A 27547-nucleotide genomic window follows, 5' to 3' on the forward strand; every position below is an offset into this window, starting at 1 on the left:
GTCAGGCTGAACGCCTTAGACACACTGTCCAGGCCGGCCGCTGTGGCCGAGCGGTTCTAGGCGCTACACTGTGGAGCCGCACGACCGCTACGGTCGCAGGTTCGAATCCTGCCTCGGGCATGGATGTGTGTGATGTCCTTAGCTAGGTTTATGTAGTTGTAGGCGACTGATGACCTCAGAAGTTGAGTCCCATAGTGCTCAGAGCCATTTGAACCATTTTTGACACTGTCCAGCGAGTGCAGCAAGCTGGGGGTTCCCTGCTGTTTTGGGGTGGCATTATGTGGGGCCGACGTACGTCCTTGGTGCCCATGCAAGGCGCTGTAAGCGCTGTGCGACACGTGAATGCCATCCTCCGACCGATAGTGCAACGGTATCGGCAGCATATTGGTGAGGCATTCGTCTTCATGGACGACAATTCGCGCCCCCATCGTGCACATCTTGTGAATGACTTCCTTCAGGATAACGACATCGCTCGACGAGAGTGGCCAGCATGTTGTCCAGATATGAACCCTATCGAACATGCCTGGGATACATTCAAAGGGCTGTTTTTCATGGACGACGTGACCCACCAACCACTCTGAGAGATCTACGCCGAACCGCCATTGAGGTGTGGGACAATCTGAATCAACAGCGCCTTGATGAATTTTGCAAAAACAGACATAAGGTCTTATGGGACAACAGCAATCAGTGAAATTATAATGTTACTTAAAAACCGTCTTGATTGCAAATATTTTTATTCATATGACCGGTTTCGGTTCATTCAGAACCATCTTCAGATCTGATATTTCAGTTACAGGAGTAACCCGTCCAAATCCAGCAGTTTTCACATGCTACATCACATGTAACTGAAATATCAGATCTGAAGATGGTTCTGAATGAACCAAAACCGGTCACATGAATAAAAATATTTGCAATCAAGACGGTTTTTAAGTAACCTTGATGAATTTGTGAATAGTATGTCACGATGAATACAGGCATGCATCAGTGCATGAGGACGTGCTACTGGGTATTAGAGGTACCGGTGTGTACAGCAATCTGGACCACCACCTCGCTGTATGGTGGTACAAAATGCAATGTGTGGTTTTCATGAGCAATAGAAAGGACGGAAATGATGTTTATGTTGATCTCTATTCCAATTTTCTGTACAGGTTCCGGAACTCTCGGAACTGAGGTGACGCAACACTTTTTTTGATATGTGTATTTTATTGGTGCACGCCTACATAGGAACAAATACTCATAGCTCATAGTAAAGTACAGTAGAGCGTCGATTATCTGAAGTAATTGGGGGACGTGTGTGTTCGGAAAACTGGGTTGTTTGGATAATCGAACTGTAGATGAAACTTCCTGGCAGATTAAAACTGTGTGCCCGACCGAGACTCGAACTTGGGACCTTTGCCTCTCGCGGGCAAGTGCTCTACCAACTGAGCTACCGAAGCACGACTCACGCCCGGTACTCACAGCTTTACTTCTGCCAGTACCTCGTCTCCTACCTTCCAAACTTTACAGAAGCTCTCCTGCGAACCATGCAGAACTAGCACTCCTGAAAGAAAGGATATTGCGGAGACATGGCTTAGCCACAGCCTGGGGGATGTTTCCAGAATGAGATTTTCACTCTGCAGCGGAGTGTGCGCTGATATGAAGCTGTGAGTACCGGGCGTGAGTCGTGCTTCGGTAGCTCAGTTGGTAGAGCACTTGCCCGCGAAAGGCAAAGGTCCCGAGTTCGAGTCTCGGTCGGGCACACAGTTTTAATCTGCCAGGAAGTTTCATATCAGCGCACACTCCGCTGCAGAGTGAAAATCTCATTCTGGAAACATCCCCCAGGCTGTCGCTAAGCCATGTCTGCGCAATATCCTTTCTTTCAGGAGTGCTAGTTCTGCATGGTTCGGAGGAGAGCTTCTGTAAAGTTTGGAAGGTAGGAGACGGATACTGGCTGAAGTAAAGCTGTGAGTACCGGGCGTGAGTCGTGTTTCGGTAGCTCAGTTGGTAGAGCACTTACCCGCGAAAGGCAAAGGTCCCGAGTTCGAGTCTCGGTCGGGCACACAGTTTTAATCTGCCAGCAAGTTTCATATCAGCGCACACTCCGCTGCAGAGTGAAAATCTCATTCTGGAAACATCCCCCAGGCTGTGGCTAAGCCATGTCTGCGCAATATCCTTTCTTTCAGGAGTGCTAGTTGTGCAAGGTTCACAGGAGAGCTTCTGTAAAGTTTGGAAGGTAGGAGACGGATACTGGCTGAAGTAAAGCTGTGAGTACCGGACGTGAGTCGTGCTTCGGTAGCTCAGTTGGTAGAGCACTTGCCCGCGAAAGGCAAAGGTCCCGAGTTCGAGTCTCGGTCGGGAACACAGTTTTAATCTGCCAGGAAGTTTCATATCAGCGCACACTCCGCTGCAGAGTGAAAATCTCATTCTGGAAACATCCCCCAGGCTGTGGCTAAGCCATGTCTTCGCAATATCCTTTGTTTCAGGAGTGCTAGTTCTGCAAGTTTCGCAGGAGAGCTTCTGTAAAGTTTGGAAGGTAGGAGACGGATACTGGCTGAAGTAAAGCTGTGAGTACCGGACGTGAGTCGTGTTTCAGTAGCTCAGTTGGTAGAGCACTTACCCGCGAAAGGCAAAGGTCCCAAGTTCGAGTCTCGGTCAGACACACAGTTTTAATCTGCCAGGAAGTTTCATATCAGCGCACACTCCGCTGCAGAGTGAAAATCTCATTCCGAACTGTAGATGTTTTACGGCCTGTTGATCCATCAGTAGAATCGAGCACAGCTATAAAATTTGCTATGCTCGTCTTTTGTTTTTTTTTTATATCCGTAATTGTCGACTTCCCCACCTTGTACTGATTAGATAAAGTGATCGCAGATTCACCTTTTTCTAACCTTTTAATACTCTCGTACTTGTGCCTCATAGAAAGGACAACACGTTTACGTTGGTTGTTTTGGGGGAGGAGACCAGACAGCGAGGTCATCGGTCTCATCGGATTGGGGAAGGACGGGAAGGAAGTCGGCCGTGCCCTTCGAAAGGAACCATCCCGGCATTTGCCTGGAGCGGTTTAGGGAAATCACGGAAAACCTAAAGCAGGATGGCCGGACGCGGGATTGAACCGTCGTCCTCCCGAATGCGAATCCAGTGTGCTAACCACTGCGCCACCTCGCTCGATTTACGTTTACGCTTAAGCATTTTGTATCGTGAAGTTCACTTCTTGACGCAGCAGCACACAAGTGGTCTTAACAGAGAACAGAAGGTGACTGTTTGCACCGTGAGAAGCTCTTGTTGGCGCGCGCAATCCTTCAAACTGCCCGGAGCGGCACGCCTCGACTCTAAGGCTGGGCGCGCGATTTATTTGTCGCCGCGCGATTTATTTGTCGCCGCGCGATTTATTTGTCGCCGCGCGATTTATTTGTCGCAAGAATGAAACACAGTGGCTGGAATAGGAGCGCGCACACGTGCGACAAAAAAGTAGCGGCGATTTAAAAGACGCAACCGGCCGTATTTCGCGCGCGACGCGATTGTCGCATGTATGTAATGATTCACAGCCACTGGCATGGGCTCGCACGCACTAGCGACGCGATTTCTCAGTCAGTCGCTATCGCTCTGTGTTGCATACACACGAGTACAGTGCGCCAGCGGCAAGTCTGATAACGGGAGTTGCGCTGCCGATGACATTGTAAGTTGTGTTGTCGGTTCAGAAAGACTAACTGCAGAAGTAGAAAGGCGACCAGCTCTCTACAACAGGACAATTAAAAGAATACAGTGATCACAATTTGAAAGAGAAACTATGGGGAGAAGTATGCTGCAGCCTAATTCGGAACTGGAATGAACTGCCTGGACCAGGAAAGACTAACAAAGCTATTTCATAGTTCACTTATATTATTGATTCATGTAGACATCACAGTTACAACAATTTAAATTCTTTCCTATTGCCAAGATACTGATGCTTGTGGAGTCACAAAGTAGTTTGCAAAATAATCCCTTATCTTCATACCACACGCATCAGCTCTTACTCCTAGAGGCTCACAGCCTTGCAGAAGCCATTCGTACGACTCGTCCTCAGTTTGTACACTGTCATTTCGTCTTACGAAATTATGCAGAATACAACATGCTTTCATGATTACGTCTGAAAAACCGAGATCCACATCCATAGGTCTTTGAAATATTCTCTATTTGTTAGCCAAAATCCTCAAAGTACATTCCACCATTCTACGATCACGATAATGTCTATCATCAAAAACACGCTGTTTCGCCAGCTTCGACTTGCAGTAGTGATTTTCTTGATACATCTAATCAATAATGTAAAAGAGCAATAAAAACTGTTGAATGAAGTACTGTGTGCTCACCTCAAACTCACTGGTAAGCACTGCTCATGTGGTATACACTTCCTCCATGTCGTATCTTGTTTTGTTATATTCGGTCCTACTTTCAGAAGTAGCGTATCAAAACTATTGTTACTCATTCGATAGTATTGAAAGAAATTATTTGGGTGATTCTGTAACTCTTCGTGTAATTTGTAAAACTGCCCTTTCACCAGTCTTTGACTTACAATCGGATGCACCCAGTAACGACATTTGCGCTGTTTTCTCGCTCTTCTTCGTAGTAAAAGCGCCACCAAACATGCTGTTTCGATGAAATCCGTGCTGGTCGTGAGAGTAGTTGCGATTTTCCCGCCGCTGTGTGCGCACCAGAATGTGCTTCCGCGACAGCGATTGTTCAGTCGCGCCGACTTAAAAATCGCCTGTGCTCGCCTAGCCTAAGCTGGCGCAGCTGTTGCTGTGAACGCTTTCGTAGTGCCGCTATTTCTACTGCCAGTGCCGAGCAGACAGAAGTGTGCTGATTGTTGAAACACAGCGACTGGCGGAGGCCCCATTAGGAGCAATGTTACCCCAGCGGTGGCCCAGTGCGGGGATTAGTGTGGGAAACTTGGTTTGGGAGTGAGGGCGATGACGGAGAGTAAGGCTAAATTCACACTGCCCGCGATGCGATGCGATGCCCAGCAGAGTGGAGCGATGAAGCGCTGAAATCGCGTGACAATGGGCACGCTTGGTGAAAAATAAAATGTCGTGTGGCTAGGGCCTCCCGTGGGGTAGACCGTTCGCCTGATGCAGGTCTTTCGATTTGACGCTACTTCGGCGACCTGCGTGTCGATGGGGATGAAATAATGATGATTAGGATAACACAAGAGCCAGTCGCTGAACGGAGAAAATCTCCGACTCAGCCGGGAATCGAACCCGGGACCCTAGGATTGACAGTCTGTCACGCTCATCACTCAGCTACCAGGGCCAGACGGCAGGCTTGGTTTAACAGTGACAACAGAGCGTTGCCCGTTTAGAGTGCAGGCTGGGCCGAGCGACGTGATGCGGTGCGGTGCGATGGCGCCGCTGTAGTCGCAACCGAGTTTGCATTTCGCGCGAGTGTTTGGAGCGATTGATTGTTTGTGCTTGCGTCTGGAGTAATTGCTTGCTTGCGATGGACATCGAAAGATTAATTAACGATGTGCGTGAACGCCCAGTGTTGTAGGACTAGAAAAATAAATGTTACCACAATAGGGGTTTTGTTCGTCAAGCACGGAATGAAATACACTCCTGGAAATGGAAAAAAGAACACATTGACACTGGTGTGTCAGATCCACCATACTTGCTCCGGACACTGCGAGAGGGCTGTACAAGCAATGATCACATGCACGGCACAGCGGACACACCAGGAACCGCGGTGTTGGCCGTCGAATGGCGCTAGCTGCGCAGCATTTGTGCACCGCCGCCGTCAGTGTCAGCCAGTTTGCCGTGGCATACGGAGCTCCATCGCAGTCTTTAACACTGGTAGCATGCCGCGACAGCGTGGACGTGAACCGTATGTGCAGTTGACGGACTTTGAGCGAGGGCGTATAGTGGGCATGCGGGAGGCCGGGTGGACGTACCACCGAATTGCTCAACACGTGGGGCGTGAGGTCTCCACAGTACATCGATGTTGTCGCCAGTAGTCGGAGGAAGGTGCACGTGCCCGTCGACCTGGGACCGGACCGCAGCGACGCACGGATGCACGCCGAGACCGTAGGATCCTACGCAGTGCCGTAGGGGACCGCACCGCCACTTCCCAGCAAATTAGGGACACTGTTGCTCGTGGGGTATCTGCGAGGACCATTCGCAACCGTCTCCATGAAGCTGGGCTATGGTCCCGCACACCGTTAGGCCATCTTCCGCTCACGCCCCAACATCATGCAGCCCGCCACCAGTGGTGTCGCGACAGGCGTGAATGGAGGGAAAAATGGAGACGTGTCGGCTTCAGCGATGAGAGTCGCTTCTGCCTTGGTGCCAATGATGGTCGTATGCGTGTTTGGCGCCGTGCAGTTGAGCGCCACAATCAGGACTGCATACGACCGAGGCACACAGGGCCAACACCCGGCATCATGGTGTGGGGAGCGATCTCCTACACTGGCCGTACACTTCTGGTGATCGTCGAGGGGACACTGAAAAGTGCACGGTACATCCAAACCGTCATCGAACCCATCGTTGTACCATTCCTAGACCGGCAAGGGAACTTGCTGTTCCAACAGGACAATGCACGTCCGCATGTATCCCGTGCCACCCGACGTGCTCTAGAAGGTGTAAGTCAACTATCCTGGCCAGCAAGATCTCCGGATCTGTCCCCCATTGAGCATGTTTGGGACTGGATGAAGCGTCGTCTCACGCGGTCTGCACGTCCAGCACGAACGCTGGTCCAACTGAGGCGCCAGGTGGAAATGGCATGGCAAGCCGTTCCACAGGGCTACATCCAGCATCTCTACGATCGTCTCCATGGGAGAATAGCAGCCTGCATTGCTGCAAAAGGTGGATATACACTGTACTAGTGTCGACATTGTGCATGCTCTGTTGCCTGTGTCTATGTGCCTGTGGTTCTATCAGTGTGATCATGTGATGTATCTGACCCCAGGAATGTGTCAATAAAGTTTCCCCTTGCTGGGACAATGAATTTACAGTGTTCTTATTTCAATTTCCAGGAGTGTAGCTGAAGATTGTGCAACAGACAGTAAGTACAAAAAAGTAAAATAAATAGCTACAAGACTCCAAGAAATAAGTAACACAAATAACTTCGTTTATTTTCTAATTTTAATTGTGTATAGATAATATTACAGTATTTTGATAATGAAATGACGTTCACAATAGTTACAGTATTCGATAATTTCGGCATGAAATAAATTTGCGTTAATGAGTGTTGACGTAGTTTTTGAAGACCGCTCTGACACTCCTCGCTCTTCTTGAAGCACTACTATTTGCTCTGTCCTTTCAGAAGCATGCTGCTAAAGCATTGTGTTCTGTCTGTTATGTCCTGGTCAATAGACAATTGAAGGGAAATGTCAGGCCCATCTTTATCGATTATTATATTGTGCAAGACGCAGATGCACTGAATTATAATGTCTGCATGTTCTACAGAAGTTTCAGTTTCCTTTCCTGCTGGTCATAATTCGGAAAGTGCGTTCCATCACCGTTCTAGCCCTCGATAGCCTCCTGTTAAATAACCTCTGTTCCTCAGTCCAGGGAAACGGCGCTTTAAGTTTTCCAGCAGTTGGAAAGGCTTCATCTCCAACCAGCACTAATGGGGCTTTTACTAAAGAACCTGGCAGTTCTTTCGGTGGAGGCCAGTTTTCAGTTTCGTTCAAAATGTTATTGTACAAGTTACTTGCTCTAAATGTGCCACCATCTGATTGCTTGCCGTAGCCACCGATGTCAACTGCTATTAATCTGCTGTTAGCATCGGCTACAGCTAGTAAAGCAAGCGAAAAATATTTTTTGTAATTGTAAAACATTGTCCCAGAATGAGGGGGACATTTAACCCGAACATGCTTACCATCAATGGGCCCCACACAATTCGGAAAATTCCGGTTGGCATACATACGTTTTGCAGCGGTTTGAAGCAGTGGTACAGCAGGAGAAGGCAGGCGTACAGGGCTCATAATTTCACATTTTGCTGCGCACGTTTCATGCACATATTGTGCGACTGCAATCCGCAAACGATTGTGACAGTGCATGGAAAGACATCCCAATCGACAAATGTCTGAATAAGAATGAAATGAGCGTAATTGAAGGATGTGTAGGATCTCCGTAGGATTTGCAGTTCATGTGTTGAGGACAAAAAATGTATTAAGTATACAGTGTAGTTAATTATTTACGCATATTTTCACGTCTATATTTTCAGGCGAGGTACTGAAGAATATATTGAAGAACCTACGTGACACTTTCCGCTCTGAACTAAAAAAGAAAAAAAATCTTGCTGGATGTTCAGGAGACGAAGATGGCATGCCGCCTTTCCAATCCAGCTGGCCGTGGTACGACCTAATGATCTTCCTGACTGACATAATGACGCCATGGAAGACTAATGTTCATCACAGTAAAAGAACAGCATCGCAACACCACGACGCACACGATAACATACCATTCTCACCAGCTCTTACAGAGAGAGAGAGTGAGTTTGACCTGATGAAACCAACCAAGTCTTCAAGACTGTTAAGTTCAGAGGGTAGCGTTTCGATGCCTCCTCCCTCACCCACCCTACACACAAACCAAAACAAGAGATCCAAGAAATCGACAAACTCTTGAGTTGCTAAATATAGAGAAGCAAACGTTGACGCTAATTGAGCAACAAATGTCGAAATCAGATACGCAAGATGACAGCTATCATTTTGTAGTGAGTTTGCTGCCAGCAATGCGAAAATTATCACCAGCAGCTCAGTTGAGAGCCAGGATAAAAATTCAGCAGGTTCTTTTGCAAGAATTGGAACAATCAACCACTTCCACTGCACATTCGTTGATGTCACCCTATGCCCCTGAAAATCCAGTTGAAATCGTAATTGCTGGAAATCCGCAGAATGAAATAGTCATTTCCGAAATTCAACCTGATGACATTGTTATTTCAAGCCACCAAGACTATGAAAACTTTGATTCTTAAGTGACTGAACTGTGATGTATTTTACTTCTCACTGTCAACTACGTCAAAATTTATTAAAAGAAAGTTTGAATCTATCACAATTTGTAAATTTTTCATAATAAAATGATTGCTGTAAACTTAATATTGCGTACTTACCTGATGGTGGTCATAACTTTCCCTTCAGGGGTAATAGCAATCCTGAAATTTGTGTTTTGCTTCAGTAATCTATTTGAAACAGACGACACTATATAATCAAATGTCTCTGCACTCATTCTGAAATAACTCCAAAAATTTATTCCTCATCTTTTCTCAAGTCACTGTACAAATGATGAAATTCTCTTAAAGCCCTCCTCTCCTTGTTGATTTCATGCACCCATTCACGACTGCGTTGAATTCTCAGAGCACTGTTTTCTAATAAAAAGGAATTTACTGGGTCGAGGAAACACGAGATCGTGCCGAGACTACTCAATTGCTGGCCAGATCGCTCGCGCGCTGTATCGTGTGCATTGTGAATGCTCCATCGTATTGCATCGCTTTGGCCATTATGCCTCGCATCGCGTCGCGTCGCATCGCAGGCAGTGTAACGTACACTATAACAGGTGCGAGCGAGCACACAGTTCGGTTGAGCCGTCGTTCGGTTGACCGACGTCCGGATAATTGAGGCTCTGCTGTAACAGAAATCACACGGAAAGATGTAGCTCATGGATTTTCCCGTGCGCTGTTCGAGAATGGAACGGAAGAGAGCTAATGTGAAGGTTGTTCTGTGAACCCTCTGCCAGGCACTTAAGTGTGAATGGCAGAGTAATCATGTAGATATAGATGAGTGTGCCCCCATAGTTGATGAGACCCCTACCACATTTTGTGCATGCTGACTGTTGTCGACGTTCGCTCGTTGCAGCAGAGCTACGACCGCGGCTGGTCTTCCGGGCGATCCTTCTTCAGCGTGAGCACCGATGAAGGCGGCGACCAGGAGGCGGCGCCCAGCCGAGCCGACAAGGGCGTCGCCAGCGTCCGGTCCCAGGGCTCGTCCTCCAAGCAGCGCTGGAGCAGCCTCTTCGGGAACTCCAAGGTAGGTTCCAGATAAGCTGACAGCCCCAGTGTAGGGTTGTCGTGCGGTGGAAATTGCAAAGTCGTGGGATGGAAAATCGATTGTAGGTTTGTAGTGTGTAGGGGACTCCGAGAAGGGCTTGTAGTATACTGGGCACTCCGAGGGAGGTTTGTGGTGTCCTGGGGACTCCAAGAGAGGTTTGTGGTGTACAAGAGAGGTTTGTGGTGTCCTGGGAACTCCAAGAGAGGTTTGTGGTGTCCCGGGGACTCCAAGGGAGGTTTGTGGTGTCCTGAGGACTCCAGAGGAGGTTTGTGGTGTCCTGGGAACTCCAAGGGAGGTTTGTGGTGTCCCGGGAACTCCAAGGGAGGTTTGTGGTGTCCTGAGGATTCCAGAGGAAGTTTGTGGTGTCCTGAGGACTCCAGGGGAGGTTTGTGGTGTACTGGGGACTCCAAGGGAGGTTTGTGGTGTCCTGGGGACTCCAACGGAGGTTTGTGGTGTCCTGGGGACTCCAAGGGAGGTTTGTGGTGTCCTGGGGACTCCAAGGGAGGTTTGTGGTGTCCTGGGGACTCCAAGGGAGGTTTGTGGTGTACTGGGGACTCCAAGGGAGGTTTGTGGTGTACTGGGAACTCCAAGAGAGGTTTGTGGTGTGCTGGGAACTCCAAGGGAGGTTTGTGGTGTCCTGGGGACACCAAGGGAGGTTTGTGGTGTCCTGGGAACTCCTAGGGAGGTTTGTGTTGTCCTGGGGAGTCTAAGGGAGGTTTATGGTGTCCTGGGGACTCCAAGGGAGGTTTGTGGTGTCCTGGGAACTCCAAGGGAGGTTTGTTGTGTCCTGAGGACTCCAGAGGAGGTTTGTGGTGTCCTGGGAACTTCAAGGGAGGTTTGTGGTGTACTGGGGACTCCAAGGGAGGTTTGTGGTGTCCTGGGGACTCCAAGGGAGGTTTGTGGTGTCCTGAGGACTCCAGAGGAGGTTTGTGGTGTCCTGGGAACTCCAAGGGAGGTTTGTGGTGTCCCGGGAACTCCAAGGGAGGTTTGTGGTGTCCTGAGGATTCCAGAGGAAGTTTGTGGTGTCCTGAGGACTCCAAGGGAGGTTTGTGGTGTACTGGGGACTCCAAGGGAGGTTTGTGGTGTCCCAGGAACTCCAAGGGAGGTTTGTGGTGTCCTGGGGACTCCAAGGGAAGTTTGTGGTGTCCTGGGAACTCCAAGGGAGGTTTGCTGTGTCCTGAGGACTCCAGAGGAGGTTTGTGGTGTCCTGGGAACTTCAAGATGGTTTGTGGTGTACTGGGGACTCCAAGGGAGGTTTATGGTGTCCTGGGGACTCCAAGAGATGTTTGTGGTGTACAAGAGAGGTTTGTGGTGTCCTGGGGACTCCAAGGGAGGTTTGTGGTGTCCTGGGGACACCAAGGGAAGTTTGTGGTGTCCTGGGGACTCCAAGGGAGGTTTGTGGTGTCCCGGGAACTCCAAGGGAGGTTTGTGGTGTCCTGGGGACTCCAAGGGAGGTTTGTGGTGTACTGGGGACACCAAGGGAGGTTTGTGGTGTCCCGGAGACTCCAGAGGAGGTTTGTGGTGTCCTGGGGACTCCAAGGGAGGTTTGTGGCGTCCTGGGGACACCAAGGGAGGTTTGTGGTGTCCTGGGAACTCCAAGGGAGGTTTTTGGTGTCCTGGGAACTCCAAGGGTCGTTTGTGGTGTCCTGGGGACTCCAAAGGAGGTTTGTGGTGTCCTGGGGACTCCAAACGAAGTTTGTGGTGACCTGGGGACTCCAAGGGAGGTTTATGGTGTCTCGGAACTCCAAGGGAGGTATGTGGTGTCCTGGGGACTCCAAACGAAGTTTTTGGTGTCCTGGGGACTCCAAGGGAGATTTGTGGTGTCCTGGGAACTCCAAGGGAGGCTTTTGGTGTCCTGGGAACTCCAAGGGTCGTTTGTGGTGTCCTGGGGACTCCAAAGGAGGTTTGCGGTGTCCTGGGAATTCCAAGGGAGGTTTGTGGTGTCCTGGGAACTACAAGGTAGGTTTGTGGTGTCCTGGGAACTCCAAGGGAGGTTTGTGGTGTCCTGGAGACACCAAGGGAGGTTTGTGGTGTCCTGGGGGCTTAACGTAACTTTGTGCATTGCTGGAAAGCCCATATTGGTCTCTTCATGTAACCAGGTAGCGTGGTGTTTCTCCCAAAGTCTGATGCCATATCACCAGTCTCATACAGCCAAAACACCAAAGTGAATAATCGTTTTCTTGCCACTTCCCCCCAATTGTTTTTAGAAATTCTAATCGAATGTTATCTATCCCTTCTGCATTAATTGATCTTAAGGGGGTAGGCCGTCAGGTTCCAGATACACTGATAGCTCCAGTATAGAGTTGTGGCGCGGTGGAAATTCCAAAGTCGTATGATGGGAACTTGACGGTGGGTTTGTAGTGTGATGGAGACTCCAAGAAAGGCTTGTAATGTACTGGGGACTTCAAGGGAGCTTTGTGATGTACTGGGGACTCCAAGGGAGGTTTGTGGTGTCCTGGGGGCTTAACGTAACTTTGTGGATTGCTGGAAAGCCCATATTGGTCTCTTCATGTAACCAGGTAGCGTGGTGTTTCTCCCAAAGTCTGATGCCATATCACCAGTCTCATACAGCCAAAACACCAACGTGAATAATCGTTTTCTTGCCACTTCCCCCCAATTGTTTTTAGAAAACCTAATCGAATGTTATCTATCCCTTCTGCATTAATTGATCTTAAGGGGGTAGGCCGTCAGGTTCCAGATACACTGATAGCTCCAGTATAGGGTTGTGGCGCGGTGGAAATTCCAAAGTCGTATGATGGGAACTTGACGGTGGGTTTGTAGTGTGATGGAGACTCCAAGAAAGGCTTGTAATGTACTGGGGACTTCAAGGGAGGTTTGTGATGTACTGGGGACTCCAAGGGAGGTTTGTGGTGTCCTGGGGGCTTAACGTAACTTTGTGCATTGCTGGAAAGCCCATATTGGTCTCTTCATGTTACCAGGTAGTGTGGTGTTTCTCCCAAAGTCTGATGCCATATCACCAGTCTCATACAGCCAAAACACCAACGTGAATAATCGTTTTCTTGCCACTTCCCCCCAATTGTTTTTAGAAATTCTAATCGAATGTTATCTATCCCTTCCTCATTAATTGATCTTAAGGGGGTAGGCCGTCAGGTTCCAGATACGCTGATAGCTCCAGTATAGGGTTGTGGCGCGGTGGAAATTCCAAAGTCGTATGATGGGAACTTGACGGTGGGTTTGTAGTGTGATGGAGACTCCAAGAAAGGCTTGTAATGTACTGGGGACTTCAAGGGAGGTTTGTGATGTACTGGGGACTCCAAGGGAGGTTTGTGGTGTCCTTGGGGCTTAACGTAACTGTGCATTGCTGGAAAGCCCATATTGGTCTCTTCATGTTACCAGGTAGTATGGTGTTTCTCCCAAAGTCTGATGCCATATCACCAGTCTCATACAGCCAAAACACCAACGTGAATAATCGTTTTCTTGCCACTTCCCCCCAATTGTTTTTAGAAATTCTAATCGAATGTTATCTATCCGTTCTGCATTAATTGATCTTAAGGGGGTAGGCCGTCAGGTTCCAGATACACTGATAGCTCCAGTATAGGGTTGTGGCGCGGTGGAAATTCCAAAGTCGTATGATGGGAACTTGATGGTGGGTTTGTAGTGTGATGGGGACTCCAAGAAATGCTTGTAATGTACTGGGGACTTCAAGGGAGGTTTGTGATGTACTGGGGACTCCAAGGGAGGTTTGTGGTGTCCTGGGGGCTTAACGTAACTTTGTGGATTGCTGGAAAGCCCATATTGGTCTCTTCATGTTACCAGGTAGTGTGGTGTTTCTCCCAAAGTCTGATGCCATATCACCAGTCTCATACAGCCAAAACACCAACGTGAATAATCGTTTTCTTGCCACTTCCCCCCAATTGTTTTTAGAAATTCTAATCGAATGTTATCTATCCTTTCTGCTTTAATTGATCTTAACGGGGTAGGCCGTCAGGTTCCAGATACACTGATAGCTCCAGTATAGGGTTGTGGCGCGGTGGAAATTCCAAAGTCGTATGATGGGAACTTGACGGTGGGTTTGTAGTGTGATGGAGACTCCAAGAAAGGCTTGTAATGTACTGGGGACTTCAAGGGAGGTTTGTGATGTACTGGGGACTCCAAGGGAGGTTTGTGGTGTCCTTGGGGCTTAATGTAACTTTGTGCATTGCTGGAAAGCCCAAATTGGTCTCTTCATGTAACCAGATAGTGTGGTGTTTCTCCCAAAGTCTGATGCCATATCACCAGTCTCATACAGCCAAAACACCAACGTGAATAATCGTTTTCTTGAGACTTCCCCCCAATTGTTTTTAGAAATTCTAATCGAATGTTATCTATCCCTTCTGCATTAATTGATCTTAAGGGGGTAGGCCGCCAGGTTCCAGATACACTGATAGCTCCAGTATAGGGTTGTGGTGCGGTGGAAATTCCAAAGTCGTATGATGGGAACTTGACGATGGGTTTGTAGTGTGATGGGGACTCCAAGAAATGCTTGTAATGTACTGGGGACTCCAAGGGAGGTTTGTGATGTACTGGGGACTCCAAGGGAGGTTTGTGGTGTCCTGGGGGCTTAACGTAACTTTGTGCATTGCTGGAAAGCCCATATTGGTCTCTTCATGTAACCAGGTAGTGTGGTGTTTCTCCCAAAGTCTGATGCCATATCACCAGTCTCATACAGCCAAAACACCAACGTGAATAATCGTTTTCTTGCCACTTCCCCCCAATTGTTTTTAGAAATTCTAATCGAATGTTATCTATCCTTTCTGCTTTAATTGATCTTAACGGGGTAGGCCGTCAGGTTCCAGATACACTGATAGCTCCAGTATAGGGTTGTGGCGCGGTGGAAATTCCAAAGTCGTATGATGGGAACTTGACGGTGGGTTTGTAGTGTGATGGAGACTCCAAGAAAGGCTTGTAATGTACTGGGGACTTCAAGGGAGCTTTGTGATGTACTGGGGACTCCAAGGGAGGTTTGTGGTGTCCTGGGGGCTTAACGTAACTTTGTGGATTGCTGGAAAGCCCATATTGGTCTCTTCATGTAACCAGGTAGCGTGGTGTTTCTCCCAAAGTCTGATGCCATATCACCAGTCTCATACAGCCAAAACACCAACGTGAATAATCGTTTTCTTGCCACTTCCCCCCAATTGTTTTTAGAAAACCTAATCGAATGTTATCTATCCCTTCTGCATTAATTGATCTTAAGGGGGTAGGCCGTCAGGTTCCAGATACACTGATAGCTCCAGTATAGGGTTGTGGCGCGGTGGAAATTCCAAAGTCGTATGATGGGAACTTGACGGTGGGTTTGTAGTGTGATGGAGACTCCAAGAAAGGCTTGTAATGTACTGGGGACTTCAAGGGAGGTTTGTGATGTACTGGGGACTCCAAGGGAGGTTTGTGGTGTCCTGGGGGCTTAACGTAACTTTGTGCATTGCTGGAAAGCCCATATTGGTCTCTTCATGTTACCAGGTAGTGTGGTGTTTCTTCCAAAGTCTGATGCCATATCACCAGTCTCATACAGCCAAAACACCAACGTGAATAATCGTTTTCTTGCCACTTCCCCCCAATTGTTTTTAGAAATTCTAATCGAATGTTATCTATCCCTTCCTCATTAATTGATCTTAAGGGGGTAGGCCGTCAGGTTCCAGATACGCTGATAGCTCCAGTATAGGGTTGTGGCGCGGTGGAAATTCCAAAGTCGTATGATGGGAACTTGACGGTGGGTTTGTAGTGTGATGGAGACTCCAAGAAAGGCTTGTAATGTACTGGGGACTTCAAGGGAGGTTTGTGATGTACTGGGGACTCCAAGGGAGGTTTGTGGTGTCCTTGGGGCTTAACGTAACTGTGCATTGCTGGAAAGCCCATATTGGTCTCTTCATGTTACCAGGTAGTATGGTGTTTCTCCCAAAGTCTGATGCCATATCACCAGTCTCATACAGCCAAAACACCAACGTGAATAATCGTTTTCTTGCCACTTCCCCCCAATTGTTTTTAGAAATTCTAATCGAATGTTATCTATCCGTTCTGCATTAATTGATCTTAAGGGGGTAGGCCGTCAGGTTCCAGATACACTGATAGCTCCAGTATAGGGTTGTGGCGCGGTGGAAATTCCAAAGTCGTATGATGGGAACTTGATGGTGGGTTTGTAGTGTGATGGGGACTCCAAGAAATGCTTGTAATGTACTGGGGACTTCAAGGGAGGTTTGTGATGTACTGGGGACTCCAAGGGAGGTTTGTGGTGTCCTGGGGGCTTAACGTAACTTTGTGCATTGCTGGAAAGCCCATATTGGTCTCTTCATGTTACCAGGTAGTGTGGTGTTTCTCCCAAAGTCTGATGCCATATCACCAGTCTCATACAGCCAAAACACCAACGTGAATAATCGTTTTCTTGCCACTTCCCCCCAATTGTTTTTAGAAATTCTAATCGAATGTTATCTATCCTTTCTGCTTTAATTGATCTTAACGGGGTAGGCCGTCAGGTTCCAGATACACTGATAGCTCCAGTATAGGGTTGTGGCGCGGTGGAAATTCCAAAGTCGTATGATGGGAACTTGACGGTGGGTTTGTAGTGTGATGGAGACTCCAAGAAAGGCTTGTAATGTACTGGGGACTTCAAGGGAGGTTTGTGATGTACTGGGGACTCCAAGGGAGGTTTGTGGTGTCCTTGGGGCTTAATGTAACTTTGTGCATTGCTGGAAAGCCCATATTGGTCTCTTCATGTAACCAGATAGTGTGGTGTTTCTCCCAAAGTCTGATGCCATATCACCAGTCTCATACAGCCAAAACACCAACGTGAATAATCGTTTTCTTGAGACTTCCCCCCAATTGTTTTTAGAAATTCTAATCGAATGTTATCTATCCCTTCTGCATTAATTGATCTTAAGGGGGTAGGCCGCCAGGTTCCAGATACACTGATAGCTCCAGTATAGGGTTGTGGTGCGGTGGAAATTCCAAAGTCGTATGATGGGAACTTGACGATGGGTTTGTAGTGTGATGGGGACTCCAAGAAATGCTTGTAATGTACTGGGGACTCCAAGGGAGGTTTGTGATGTACTGGGGACTCCAAGGGAGGTTTGTGGTGTCCTGGGGGCTTAACGTAACTTTGTGCATTGCTGGAAAGCCCATATTGGTCTCTTCATGTAACCAGGTAGTGTGGTGTTTCTCCCAAAGTCTGATGCCATATCACCAGTCTCATACAGCCAAAACACCAACGTGAATAATCGTTTTCTTGCCACTTCCCCCCAATTGTTTTTAGAAATTCTAATCGAATGTTATCTATCCTTTCTGCTTTAATTGATCTTAACGGGGTAGGCCGTCAGGTTCCAGATACACTGATAGCTCCAGTATAGGGTTGTGGCGCGGTGGAAATTCCAAAGTCGTATGATGGGAACTTGACGGTGGGTTTGTAGTGTGATGGAGACTCCAAGAAAGGCTTGTAATGTACTGGGGACTTCAAGGGAGGTTTGTGATGTACTGGGGACTCCAAGGGAGGTTTGTGGTGTCCTTGGGGCTTAATGTAACTTTGTGCATTGCTGGAAAGCCCATATTGGTCTCTTCATGTAACCAGATAGTGTGGTGTTTCTCCCAAAGTCTGATGCCATATCACCAGTCTCATACAGCCAAAACACCAACGTGAATAATCGTTTTCTTGAGACTTCCCCCCAATTGTTTTTAGAAATTCTAATCGAATGTTATCTATCCCTTCTGCATTAATTGATCTTAAGGGGGTAGGCCGCCAGGTTCCAGATACACTGATAGCTCCAGTATAGGGTTGTGGTGCGGTGGAAATTCCAAAGTCGTATGATGGGAACTTGACGATGGGTTTGTAGTGTGATGGGGACTCCAAGAAATGCTTGTAATGTACTGGGGACTCCAAGGGAGGTTTGTGATGTACTGGGGACTCCAAGGGAGGTTTGTGGTGTCCTGGGGGCTTAACGTAACTTTGTGCATTGCTGGAAAGCCCATATTGGTCTCTTCATGTAACCAGGTAGTGTGGTGTTTCTCCCAAAGTCTGATGCCATATCACCAGTCTCATACAGCCAAAACACCAACGTGAATAATCGTTTTCTTGCCACTTCCCCCCAATTGTTTTTAGAAATTCTAATCGAATGTTATCTATCCTTTCTGCTTTAATTGATCTTAACGGGGTAGGCTGTCAGGTTCCAGATACACTGATAGCTCCAGTATAGGGTTGTGGCGCGGTGGAAATTCCAAAGTCGTATGATGGGAACTTGACGGTGGGTTTGTAGTGTGATGGAGACTCCAAGAAAGGCTTGTAATGTACTGGGGACTTCAAGGGAGGTTTGTGATGTACTGGGGACTCCAAGGGAGGTTTGTGGTGTCCTTGGGGCTTAATGTAACTTTGTGCATTGCTGGAAAGCCCATATTGGTCTCTTCATGTAACCAGATAGTGTGGTGTTTCTCCCAAAGTCTGATGCCATATCACCAGTCTCATACAGCCAAAACACCAACGTGAATAATCGTTTTCTTGAGACTTCCCCCCAATTGTTTTTAGAAATTCTAATCGAATGTTATCTATCCCTTCTGCATTAATTGATCTTAAGGGGGTAGGCCGCCAGGTTCCAGATACACTGATAGCTCCAGTATAGGGTTGTGGTGCGGTGGAAATTCCAAAGTCGTATGATGGGAACTTGACGATGGGTTTGTAGTGTGATGGGGACTCCAAGAAATGCTTGTAATGTACTGGGGACTCCAAGGGAGGTTTGTGATGTACTGGGGACTCCAAGGGAGGTTTGTGGTGTCCTGGGGGCTTAACGTAACTTTGTGCATTGCTGGAAAGCCCATATTGGTCTCTTCATGTAACCAGGTAGTGTGGTCTTTCTCCCAAAGTCTGATGCCATATCACCAGTCTCATACAGCCAAAACACCAACGTGAATAATCGTTTTCTTGCCACTTCCCCCCAATTGTTTTTAGAAATTCTAATCGAATGTTATCTATCCCTTCTGCATTAATTGATCTTAAGGGGGGTAGGCCGTCACGTTCCAGATACACTGATAGCTCCAGTATAGGGTTGTGGCGCGGTGGAAATTCCAAAGTCGTATGATGATAACTTGACGGTGGGATTGTAGTGTGATGGAGACTCCAAGAAAGGCTTGTAATGTACTGGGGACTTCAAGGGAGGTTTGTGATGTACTGGGGACTCCAAGGGAGGTTTGTGGTGTCCTGGGGACTTAACGTAACTTTGTGCATTGCTGGAAAGCCCATATTGGTCTCTTCATGTAACCAGGTAGTGTGGTGTTTCTCCCAAAGTCTGATGCCATATCACCAGTCTCATACAGCCAAAACACCAACGTGAATAATCGTTTTCTTGCCACTTCCCCACAATTGTTTTTAGAAATTCTAATCGAATGTTATCTATCCCTTCTGCATTAATTGATCTTAAGGGGGTAGGCCGTCAGGTTCCAGATACGCTGATAGCTCCAGTATAGGGTTGTGGCGCGGTGGAAATTCCAAAGTCGTATGATGGGAACTTGACGGTGGGTTTGTAGTGTGATGGAGACTCCAAGAAAGGCTTGTAATGTACTGGGGACTTCAAGGGAGGTTTGTGATGTACTGGGGACTCCAAGGGAGGTTTGTGGTGTCCTGGGGGCTTAACGTAACTTTGTGGATTGCTGGAAAGCCCATATTGGTCTCTTCATGTTACCAGGTAATGTGGTGTTTCTCCCAAAGTCTGATGCCATATCACCAGTCTCATACAGCCAAAACACCAACGTGAATAATCGTTTTCTTGCCACTTCCCCCCAATTGTTTTTAGAAATTCTAATCGAATGTTATCTATCCCTTCTGCATTAATTGATCTTAAGGGGGTAGGCCGTCAGGTTCCAGATACGCTGATAGCTCCAGTATAGGGTTGTGGCGCGGTGGAAATTCCAAAGTCGTATGATGGGTACTTGACGGTGGGTTTGTAGTGTGATGGAGACTCCAAGAAAGGCTTGTAATGTACTGGGGACTTCAAGGGAGGTTTGTGATGTACTGGGGACTCCAAGGGAGGTTTGTGGTGTCCTGGGGGCTTAACGTAACTTTGTGGATTGCTGGAAAGCCCATATTGGTCTCTTCATGTAACCAGGTAGCGTGGTGTTTCTCCCAAAGTCTGATGCCATATCACCAGTCTCATACAGCCAAAACACCAACGTGAATAATCGTTTTCTTGCCACTTCCCCCCAATTGTTTTTAGAAATTCTAATCGAATGTTATCTATCCCTTCTGCATTAATTGATCTTAAGGGGGTAGGCCGTCAGGTTCCAGATACACTGATAGCTCCAGTATAGGGTTGTGGCGCGGTGGAAATTCCAAAGTCGTATGATGGGAACTTGACGGTGGGTTTGTAGTGTGATGGAGACTCCAAGAAAGGCTTGTAATGTACTGGGGACTTCAAGGGAGGTTTGTGATGTACTGGGGACTCCAAGGGAGGTTTGTGGTGTCCTGGGGGCTTAACGTAACTTTGTGCATTGCTGGAAAGCCCATATTGGTCTCTTCATGTTACCAGGTAGTGTGGTGTTTCTCCCAAAGTCTGATGCCATATCACCAGTCTCATACAGCCAAAACACCAACGTGAATAATCGTTTTCTTGCCACTTCCCCCCAATTGTTTTTAGAAATTCTAATCGAATGTTATCTATCCCTTCTGCATTAATTGATCTTAAGGGGGTAGGCCGTCAGGTTCCAGATACGCTGATAGCTCCAGTATAGGGTTGTGGCGCGGTGGAAATTCCAATGTCGTATGATGGGAACTTGACGGTGGGTTTGTAGTGTGATGGAGACTCCAAGAAAGGCTTGTAATGTACTGGGGACTTCAAGGGAGGTTTGTGATGTACTGGGGACTCCAAGGGAGGTTTGTGGTGTCCTTGGGGCTTAACGTAACTGTGCATTGCTGGAAAGCCCATATTGGTCTCTTCATGTTACCAGGTAGTGTGGTGTTTCTCCCAAAGTCTGATGCCATATCACCTGTCTCATACAGCCAAAACACCAACGTGAATAATCGTTTTCTTGCCACTTCCCCCCAATTGTTTTTAGAAATTCTAATCGAATGTTATCTATCCCTTCTGCATTAATTGATCTTAAGGGGGTAGGCCGTCAGGTTCCAGATACGCTGATAGCTCCAGTATAGGGTTGTGGCGCGGTGGAAATTCCAAAGTCGTATGATGGGAACTTGACGGTGGGTTTGTAGTGTGATAGAGACTCCAAGAAAGGCTTGTAATGTACTGGGGACTTCAAGGGAGGTTTGTGATGTACTGGGGACTCCAAGGGAGGTTTGTGGTGTCCTGGGGGCTTAACGTAACTTTGTGGATTGCTGGAAAGCCCATATTGGTCTCTTCATGTAACCAGGTAGCGTGGTGTTTCTCCCAAAGTCTGATGCCATATCACCAGTCTCATACAGCCAAAACACCAACGTGAATAATCGTTTTCTTGCCACTTCCCCCCAATTGTTTTTAGAAATTCTATTCGAATGTTATCTATCCCTTCTGCATTAATTGATCTTAAGGGGGTAGGCCGTCAGGTTCCAGATACACTGATAGCTCCAGTATAGGGTTGTGGCGCGGTGGAAATTCCAAAGTCGTATGATGGGAACTTGACGGTGGGTTTGTAGTGTGATGGAGACTCCAAGAAAGGCTTGTAATGTACTGGGGACTTCAAGGGAGGTTTGTGATGTACTGGGGACTCCAAGGGAGGTTTGTGGTGTCCTGGGGGCTTAACGTAACTTTGTGCATTGCTGGAAAGCCCATATTGGTCTCTTCATGTTACCAGGTAGTGTGGTGTTTCTCCCAAAGTCTGATGCCATATCACCAGTCTCATACAGCCAAAACACCAACGTGAATAATCATTTTCTTGCCACTTCCCCCCAATTGTTTTTAGAAATTCTAATCGAATGTTATCTATCCCTTCTGCATTAATTGATCTTAAGGGGGTAGGCCGTCAGGTTCCAGATACGCTGATAGCTCCAGTATAGGGTTGTGGCACGGTGGAAATTCCAAAGTCGTATGATGGGAACTTGACGGTGGGTTTGTAGTGTGATGGAGACTCCAAGAAAGGCTTGTAATGTACTGGGGACTTCAAGGGAGGTTTGTGATGTACTGGGGACTCCAAGGGAGGTTTGTGGTGTCCTTGGGGCTTAACGTAACTGTGCATTGCTGGAAAGCCCATATTGGTCTCTTCATGTTACCAGGTAGTGTGGTGTTTCTCCCAAAGTCTGATGCCATATCACCAGTCTCATACAGCCAAAACACCAACGTGAATAATCGTTTTCTTGCCACTTCCCCCCAATTGTTTTTAGAAATTCTAATCGAATGTTATCTATCCCTTCTGCATTAATTGATCTTAAGGGGGTAGGCCGTCACGTTCCAGATACACTGATAGCTCCAGTATAGGGTTGTGGCGCGGTGGAAATTCCAAAGTCGTATGATGGGAACTTGACGGTGGGTTTGTAGTGTGATGGGGACTCCAAGAAATGCTTGTAATGTACTGGGGACTTCAAGGGAGGTTTGTGATGTACTGGGGACTCCAAGGGAGGTTTGTGGTGTCCTGGGGGCTTAACGTAACTTTGTGCATTGCTGGAAAGCCCATATTGGTCTCTTCATGTTACCAGGTAGTGTGGTGTTTCTCCCAAAGTCTGATGCCATATCATCAGTCTCATACAGCCAAAACACCAACGTGAATAATCGTTTTCTTGCCACTTCCCCCCAATTGTTTTTAGAAATTCTAATCGAATGTTATCTATCCGTTCTGCATTAATTGATCTTAACGGGGTAGGCCGTCAGGTTCCAGATACACTGATAGCTCCAGTATAGGGTTGTGGCGCGGTGGAAATTCCAAAGTCGTATGATGGGAACTTGACGGTGGGTTTGTAGTGTGATGGAGACTCCAAGAAAGGCTTGTAATGTACTGGGGACTTCAAGGGAGGTTTGTGATGTACTGGGGACTCCAAGGGAGGTTTGTGGTGTCCTTGGGGCTTAACGTAACTTTGTGCATTGCTGGAAAGCCCATATTGGTCTCTTCATGTAACCAGATAGTGTGGTGTTTCTCCCAAAGTCTGATGCCATATCACCAGTCTCATACAGCCAAAACACCAACGTGAATAATCGTTTTCTTGAGACTTCCCCCCAATTGTTTTTAGAAATTCTAATCGAATGTTATCTATCCCTCTGCATTAATTGATCTTAAGGGGGTAGGCCGTCAGGTTCCAGATACACTGATAGCTCCAGTATAGGGTTGTGGTGCGGTGGAAATTCCAAAGTCGTATGATGGGAACTTGACGATGGGTTTGTAGTGTGATGGGGACTCCAAGAAATGCTTGTAATGTACTGGGGACTCCAAGGGAGGTTTGTGATGTACTGGGGACTCCAAGGGAGGTTTGTGGTGTCCTGGGGGCTTAACGTAACTTTGTGCATTGCTGGAAAGCCCATATTGGCCTCTTCATGTAACCAGGTAGTGTGGTGTTTCTCCCAAAGTCTGATGCCATATCACCAGTCTCATACAGCCAAAACACCAACGTGAATAATCGTTTTCTTGCCACTTCCCCACAATTGTTTTTAGAAATTCTAATCGAATGTTATCTATCCCTTCTGCATTAATTGATCTTAAGGGGGGTAGGCCGTCACGTTCCAGATACACTGATAGCTCCAGTATAGGGTTGTGGCGCGGTGGAAATTCCAAAGTCGTATGATGGGAACTTGACGGTGGGTTTGTAGTGTGATGGAGACTCCAAGAAAGGCTTGTAATGTACTGGGGACTTCAAGGGAGGTTTGTGATGTACTGGGGACTCCAAGGGAGGTTTGTGGTGTCCTGGGGGCTTAACGTAACTTTGTGCATTGCTGGAAAGCCCATATTGGTCTCTTCATGTAACCAGGTAGTGTGGTGTTTCTCCCAAAGTCTGATGCCATATCACCAGTCTCATACAGCCAAAACACCAACGTGAATAATCGTTTTCTTTCCACTTCCCCACAATTGTTTTTAGAAATTCTAATCGAATGTTATCTATCCCTTCTGCATTAATTGATCTTAAGGGGGTAGGCCGTCAGGTTCCAGATACGCTGATAGCTCCAGTATAGGGTTGTGGCGCGGTGGAAATTCCAAAGTCGTATGATGGGAACTTGACGGTGGGTTTGTAGTGTGATGGAGACTCCAAGAAAGGCTTGTAATGTACTGGGGACTTCAAGGGAGGTTTGTGATGTACTGGGGACTCCAAGGGAGGTTTGTGGTGTCCTGGGGGCTTAACGTAACTTTGTGCATTGCTGGAAAGCCCATATTGGTCTCTTCATGTTACCAGGTAGTGTGGTGTTTCTCCCAAAGTCTGATGCCATATCATCAGTCTCATACAGCCAAAACACCAACGTGAATAATCGTTTTCTTGCCACTTCCCCCCAATTGTTTTTAGAAATTCTAATCGAATGTTATCTATCCCTTCTGCATTAATTGATCTTAACGGGGTAGGCCGTCAGGTTCCAGATACACTGATAGCTCCAGTATAGGGTTGTGGCGCGGTGGAAATTCCAAAGTCGTATGATGGGAACTTGACGGTGGGTTTGTAGTGTGATGGAGACTCCAAGAAAGGCTTGTAATGTACTGGGGACTTCAAGGGAGGTTTGTGACGTACTGGGGACTCCAAGGGAGGTTTGTGGTGTCCTTGGGGCTTAACGTAACTTTGTGCATTGCTGGAAAGCCCATATTGGTCTCTTCATGTAACCAGGTAGTGTGGTGTTTCTCCCAAAGTCTGATGCCATATCACCAGTCTCATACAGCCAAAACACCAACGTGAATAATCGTTTTCTTGCCACTTCCCCCCAATTGTTTTTAGAAATTCTAATCGAATGTTATCTATCCTTTCTGCATTAATTGATCTTAACGGGGTAGGCCGTCAGGTTCCAGATACACTGATAGCTCCAGTATAGGGTTGTGGCGCGGTGGAAATTCCAAAGTCGTATGATGGGAACTTGACGGTGGGTTTGTAGTGTGATGGAGACTCCAAGAAAGGCTTGTAATGTACTGGGGACTTCAAGGGAGGTTTGTGATGTACTGGGGACTCCAAGGGAGGTTTGTGGTGTCCTTGGGGCTTAACGTAACTTTGTGCATTGCTGGAAAGCCCATATTGGTCTCTTCATGTAACCAGATAGTGTGGTGTTTCTCCCAAAGTCTGATGCCATATCACCAGTCTCATACAGCCAAAACACCAACGTGAATAATCGTTTTCTTGAGACTTCCCCCCAATTGTTTTTAGAAATTCTAATCGAATGTTATCTATCCCTCTGCATTAATTGATCTTAAGGGGGTAGGCCGTCAGGTTCCAGATACACTGATAGCTCCAGTATAGGGTTGTGGTGCGGTGGAAATTCCAAAGTCGTATGATGGGAACTTGACGATGGGTTTGTAGTGTGATGGGGACTCCAAGAAATGCTTGTAATGTACTGGGGACTCCAAGGGAGGTTTGTGATGTACTGGGGACTCCAAGGGAGGTTTGTGGTGTCCTGGGGGCTTAACGTAACTTTGTGCATTGCTGGAAAGCCCATATTGGTCTCTTCATGTAACCAGGTAGTGTGGTGTTTCTCCCAAAGTCTGATGCCATATCACCAGTCTCATACAGCCAAAACACCAACGTGAATAATCGTTTTCTTGCCACTTCCCCCCAATTGTTTTTAGAAATTCTAATCGAATGTTATCTATCCCTTCTGCATTAATTGATCTTAAGGGGGGTAGGCCGTCACGTTCCAGATACACTGATAGCTCCAGTATAGGGTTGTGGCGCGGTGGAAATTCCAAAGTCGTATGATGGGAACTTGACGGTGGGTTTGTAGTGTGATGGAGACTCCAAGAAAGGCTTGTAATGTACTGGGGACTTCAAGGGAGGTTTGTGATGTACTGGGGACTCCAAGGGAGGTTTCTGGTGTCCTGGAGGCTTAACGTAACTTTGTGCATTGCTGGAAAGCCCATATTGGTCTCTTCATGTAACCAGGTAGTGTGGTGTTTCTCCCAAAGTCTGATGCCATATCACCAGTCTCATACAGCCAAAACACCAACGTGAATAATCGTTTTCTTGCCACTTCCCCACAATTGTTTTTAGAAATTCTAATCGAATGTTATCTATCCCTTCTGCATTAATTGATCTTAAGGGGGTAGGCCGTCAGGTTCCAGATACACTGATAGCTCCAGTATAGGGTTGTGGCGCGGTGGAAATTCCAAAGTCGTATGATGGGAACTTGACGGTGGGTTTGTAGTGTGATGGAGACTCCAAGAAAGGCTTGTAATGTACTGGGGACTTCAAGGGAGGTTTGTGATGTACTGGGGACTCCAAGGGAGGTTTGTGGTGTCCTGGGGGCTTAACGTAACTTTGTGCATTGCTGGAAAGCCCATATTGGTCTCTTCATGTTACCAGGTAGTGTGGTGTTTCTCCCAAAGTCTGATGCCATATCACCAGTCTCATACAGCCAAAACACCAACGTGAATAATCGTTTTCTTGCCACTTCCCCCCAATTGTTTTTAGAAATTCTAATCGAATGTTATCTACCCTTCTGCATTAATTGATCTTAAGGGGGTAGGCCGTCAGGTTCCAGATACGCTGATAGCTCCAGTATAGGGTTGTGGCGCGGTGGAAATTCCAAAGTCGTATGATGGGAACTTGACGGTGGGTTTGTAGTGTGATGGAGACTCCAAGAAAGGCTTGTAATGTACTGGGGACTTCAAGGGAGGTTTGTGATGTACTGGGGACTCCAAGGGAGGTTTGTGGTGTCCTTGAGGCTTAACGTAACTGTGCATTGCTGGAAAGCCCATATTGGTCTCTTCATGTTACCAGGTAGTGTGGTGTTTCTCCCAAAGTCTGATGCCATATCACCAGTCTCATACAGCCAAAACACCAACGTGAATAATCGTTTTCTTGCCACTTCCCCCCAATTGTTTTTAGAAATTCTAATCGAATGTTATCTATCCCTTCTGCATTAATTGATCTTAAGGGGGTAGGCCGTCAGGTTCCAGATACACTGATAGCTCCAGTATAGGGTTGTGGCGCGGTGGAAATTCCAAAGTCGTATGATGGGAACTTGACGGTGGGTTTGTAGTGTGATGGGGACTCCAAGAAATGCTTGTAATGTACTGGGGACTTCAAGGGAGGTTTTTGATGTACTGGGGACTCCAAGGGAGGTTTGTGGTGTCCTGGGGGCTTAACGTAACTTTGTGCATTGCTGGAAAGCCCATATTGGACTCTTCATGTTACCAGGTAGTGTGGTGTTTCTCCCAAAGTCTGATGCCATATCACCAGTCTCATACAGCCAAAACACCAATGTGAATAATCGTTTTCTTGCCACTTCCCCCCAATTGTTTTTAGAAATTCTAATCGAATGTTATCTATCCCTTCTGCATTAATTGATCTTAAGGGGGTAGGCCGTCAGGTTCCAGATACACTGATAGCTCCAGTATAGGGTTGTGGCGCGGTGGAAATTCCAAAGTCGTATGATGGGAACTTGACGGTGGGTTTGTAGTGTGATGGAGACTCCAAGAAAGGCTTGTAATGTACTGGGGACTTCAAGGGAGGTTTGTGATGTACTGGGGACTCCAAGGGAG

At 47.3% G+C, this 27547-nt stretch overlaps 1 protein-coding gene and 1 non-coding gene across 2 annotated transcripts in view; both read left to right on the top strand.

Annotated features, from left to right (window-relative positions):
* The window catches only part of LOC126295469 (pleckstrin homology domain-containing family G member 5), a 1663439-nt gene that overhangs the window by 1456547 nt on the left and 179345 nt on the right, over positions 1 to 27547 (top strand). Inside the window, exon 11 of the mRNA XM_049988005.1 lies at positions 9803 to 9973. Coding sequence (XP_049843962.1) covers positions 9803 to 9973 — 171 coding nt within the window. The remainder of the gene's footprint in view (positions 1 to 9802; positions 9974 to 27547) is intronic.
* Positions 2266 to 2340, top strand: Trnas-cga (transfer RNA serine (anticodon CGA)). Its single transcript has one exon. It is a non-coding gene; the product is annotated as a tRNA-Ser (tRNA).

Source organism: Schistocerca gregaria, chromosome 11, assembly GCF_023897955.1.
Source record: "Schistocerca gregaria isolate iqSchGreg1 chromosome 11, iqSchGreg1.2, whole genome shotgun sequence".
NCBI lineage: Eukaryota > Metazoa > Arthropoda > Insecta > Orthoptera > Acrididae > Schistocerca > Schistocerca gregaria.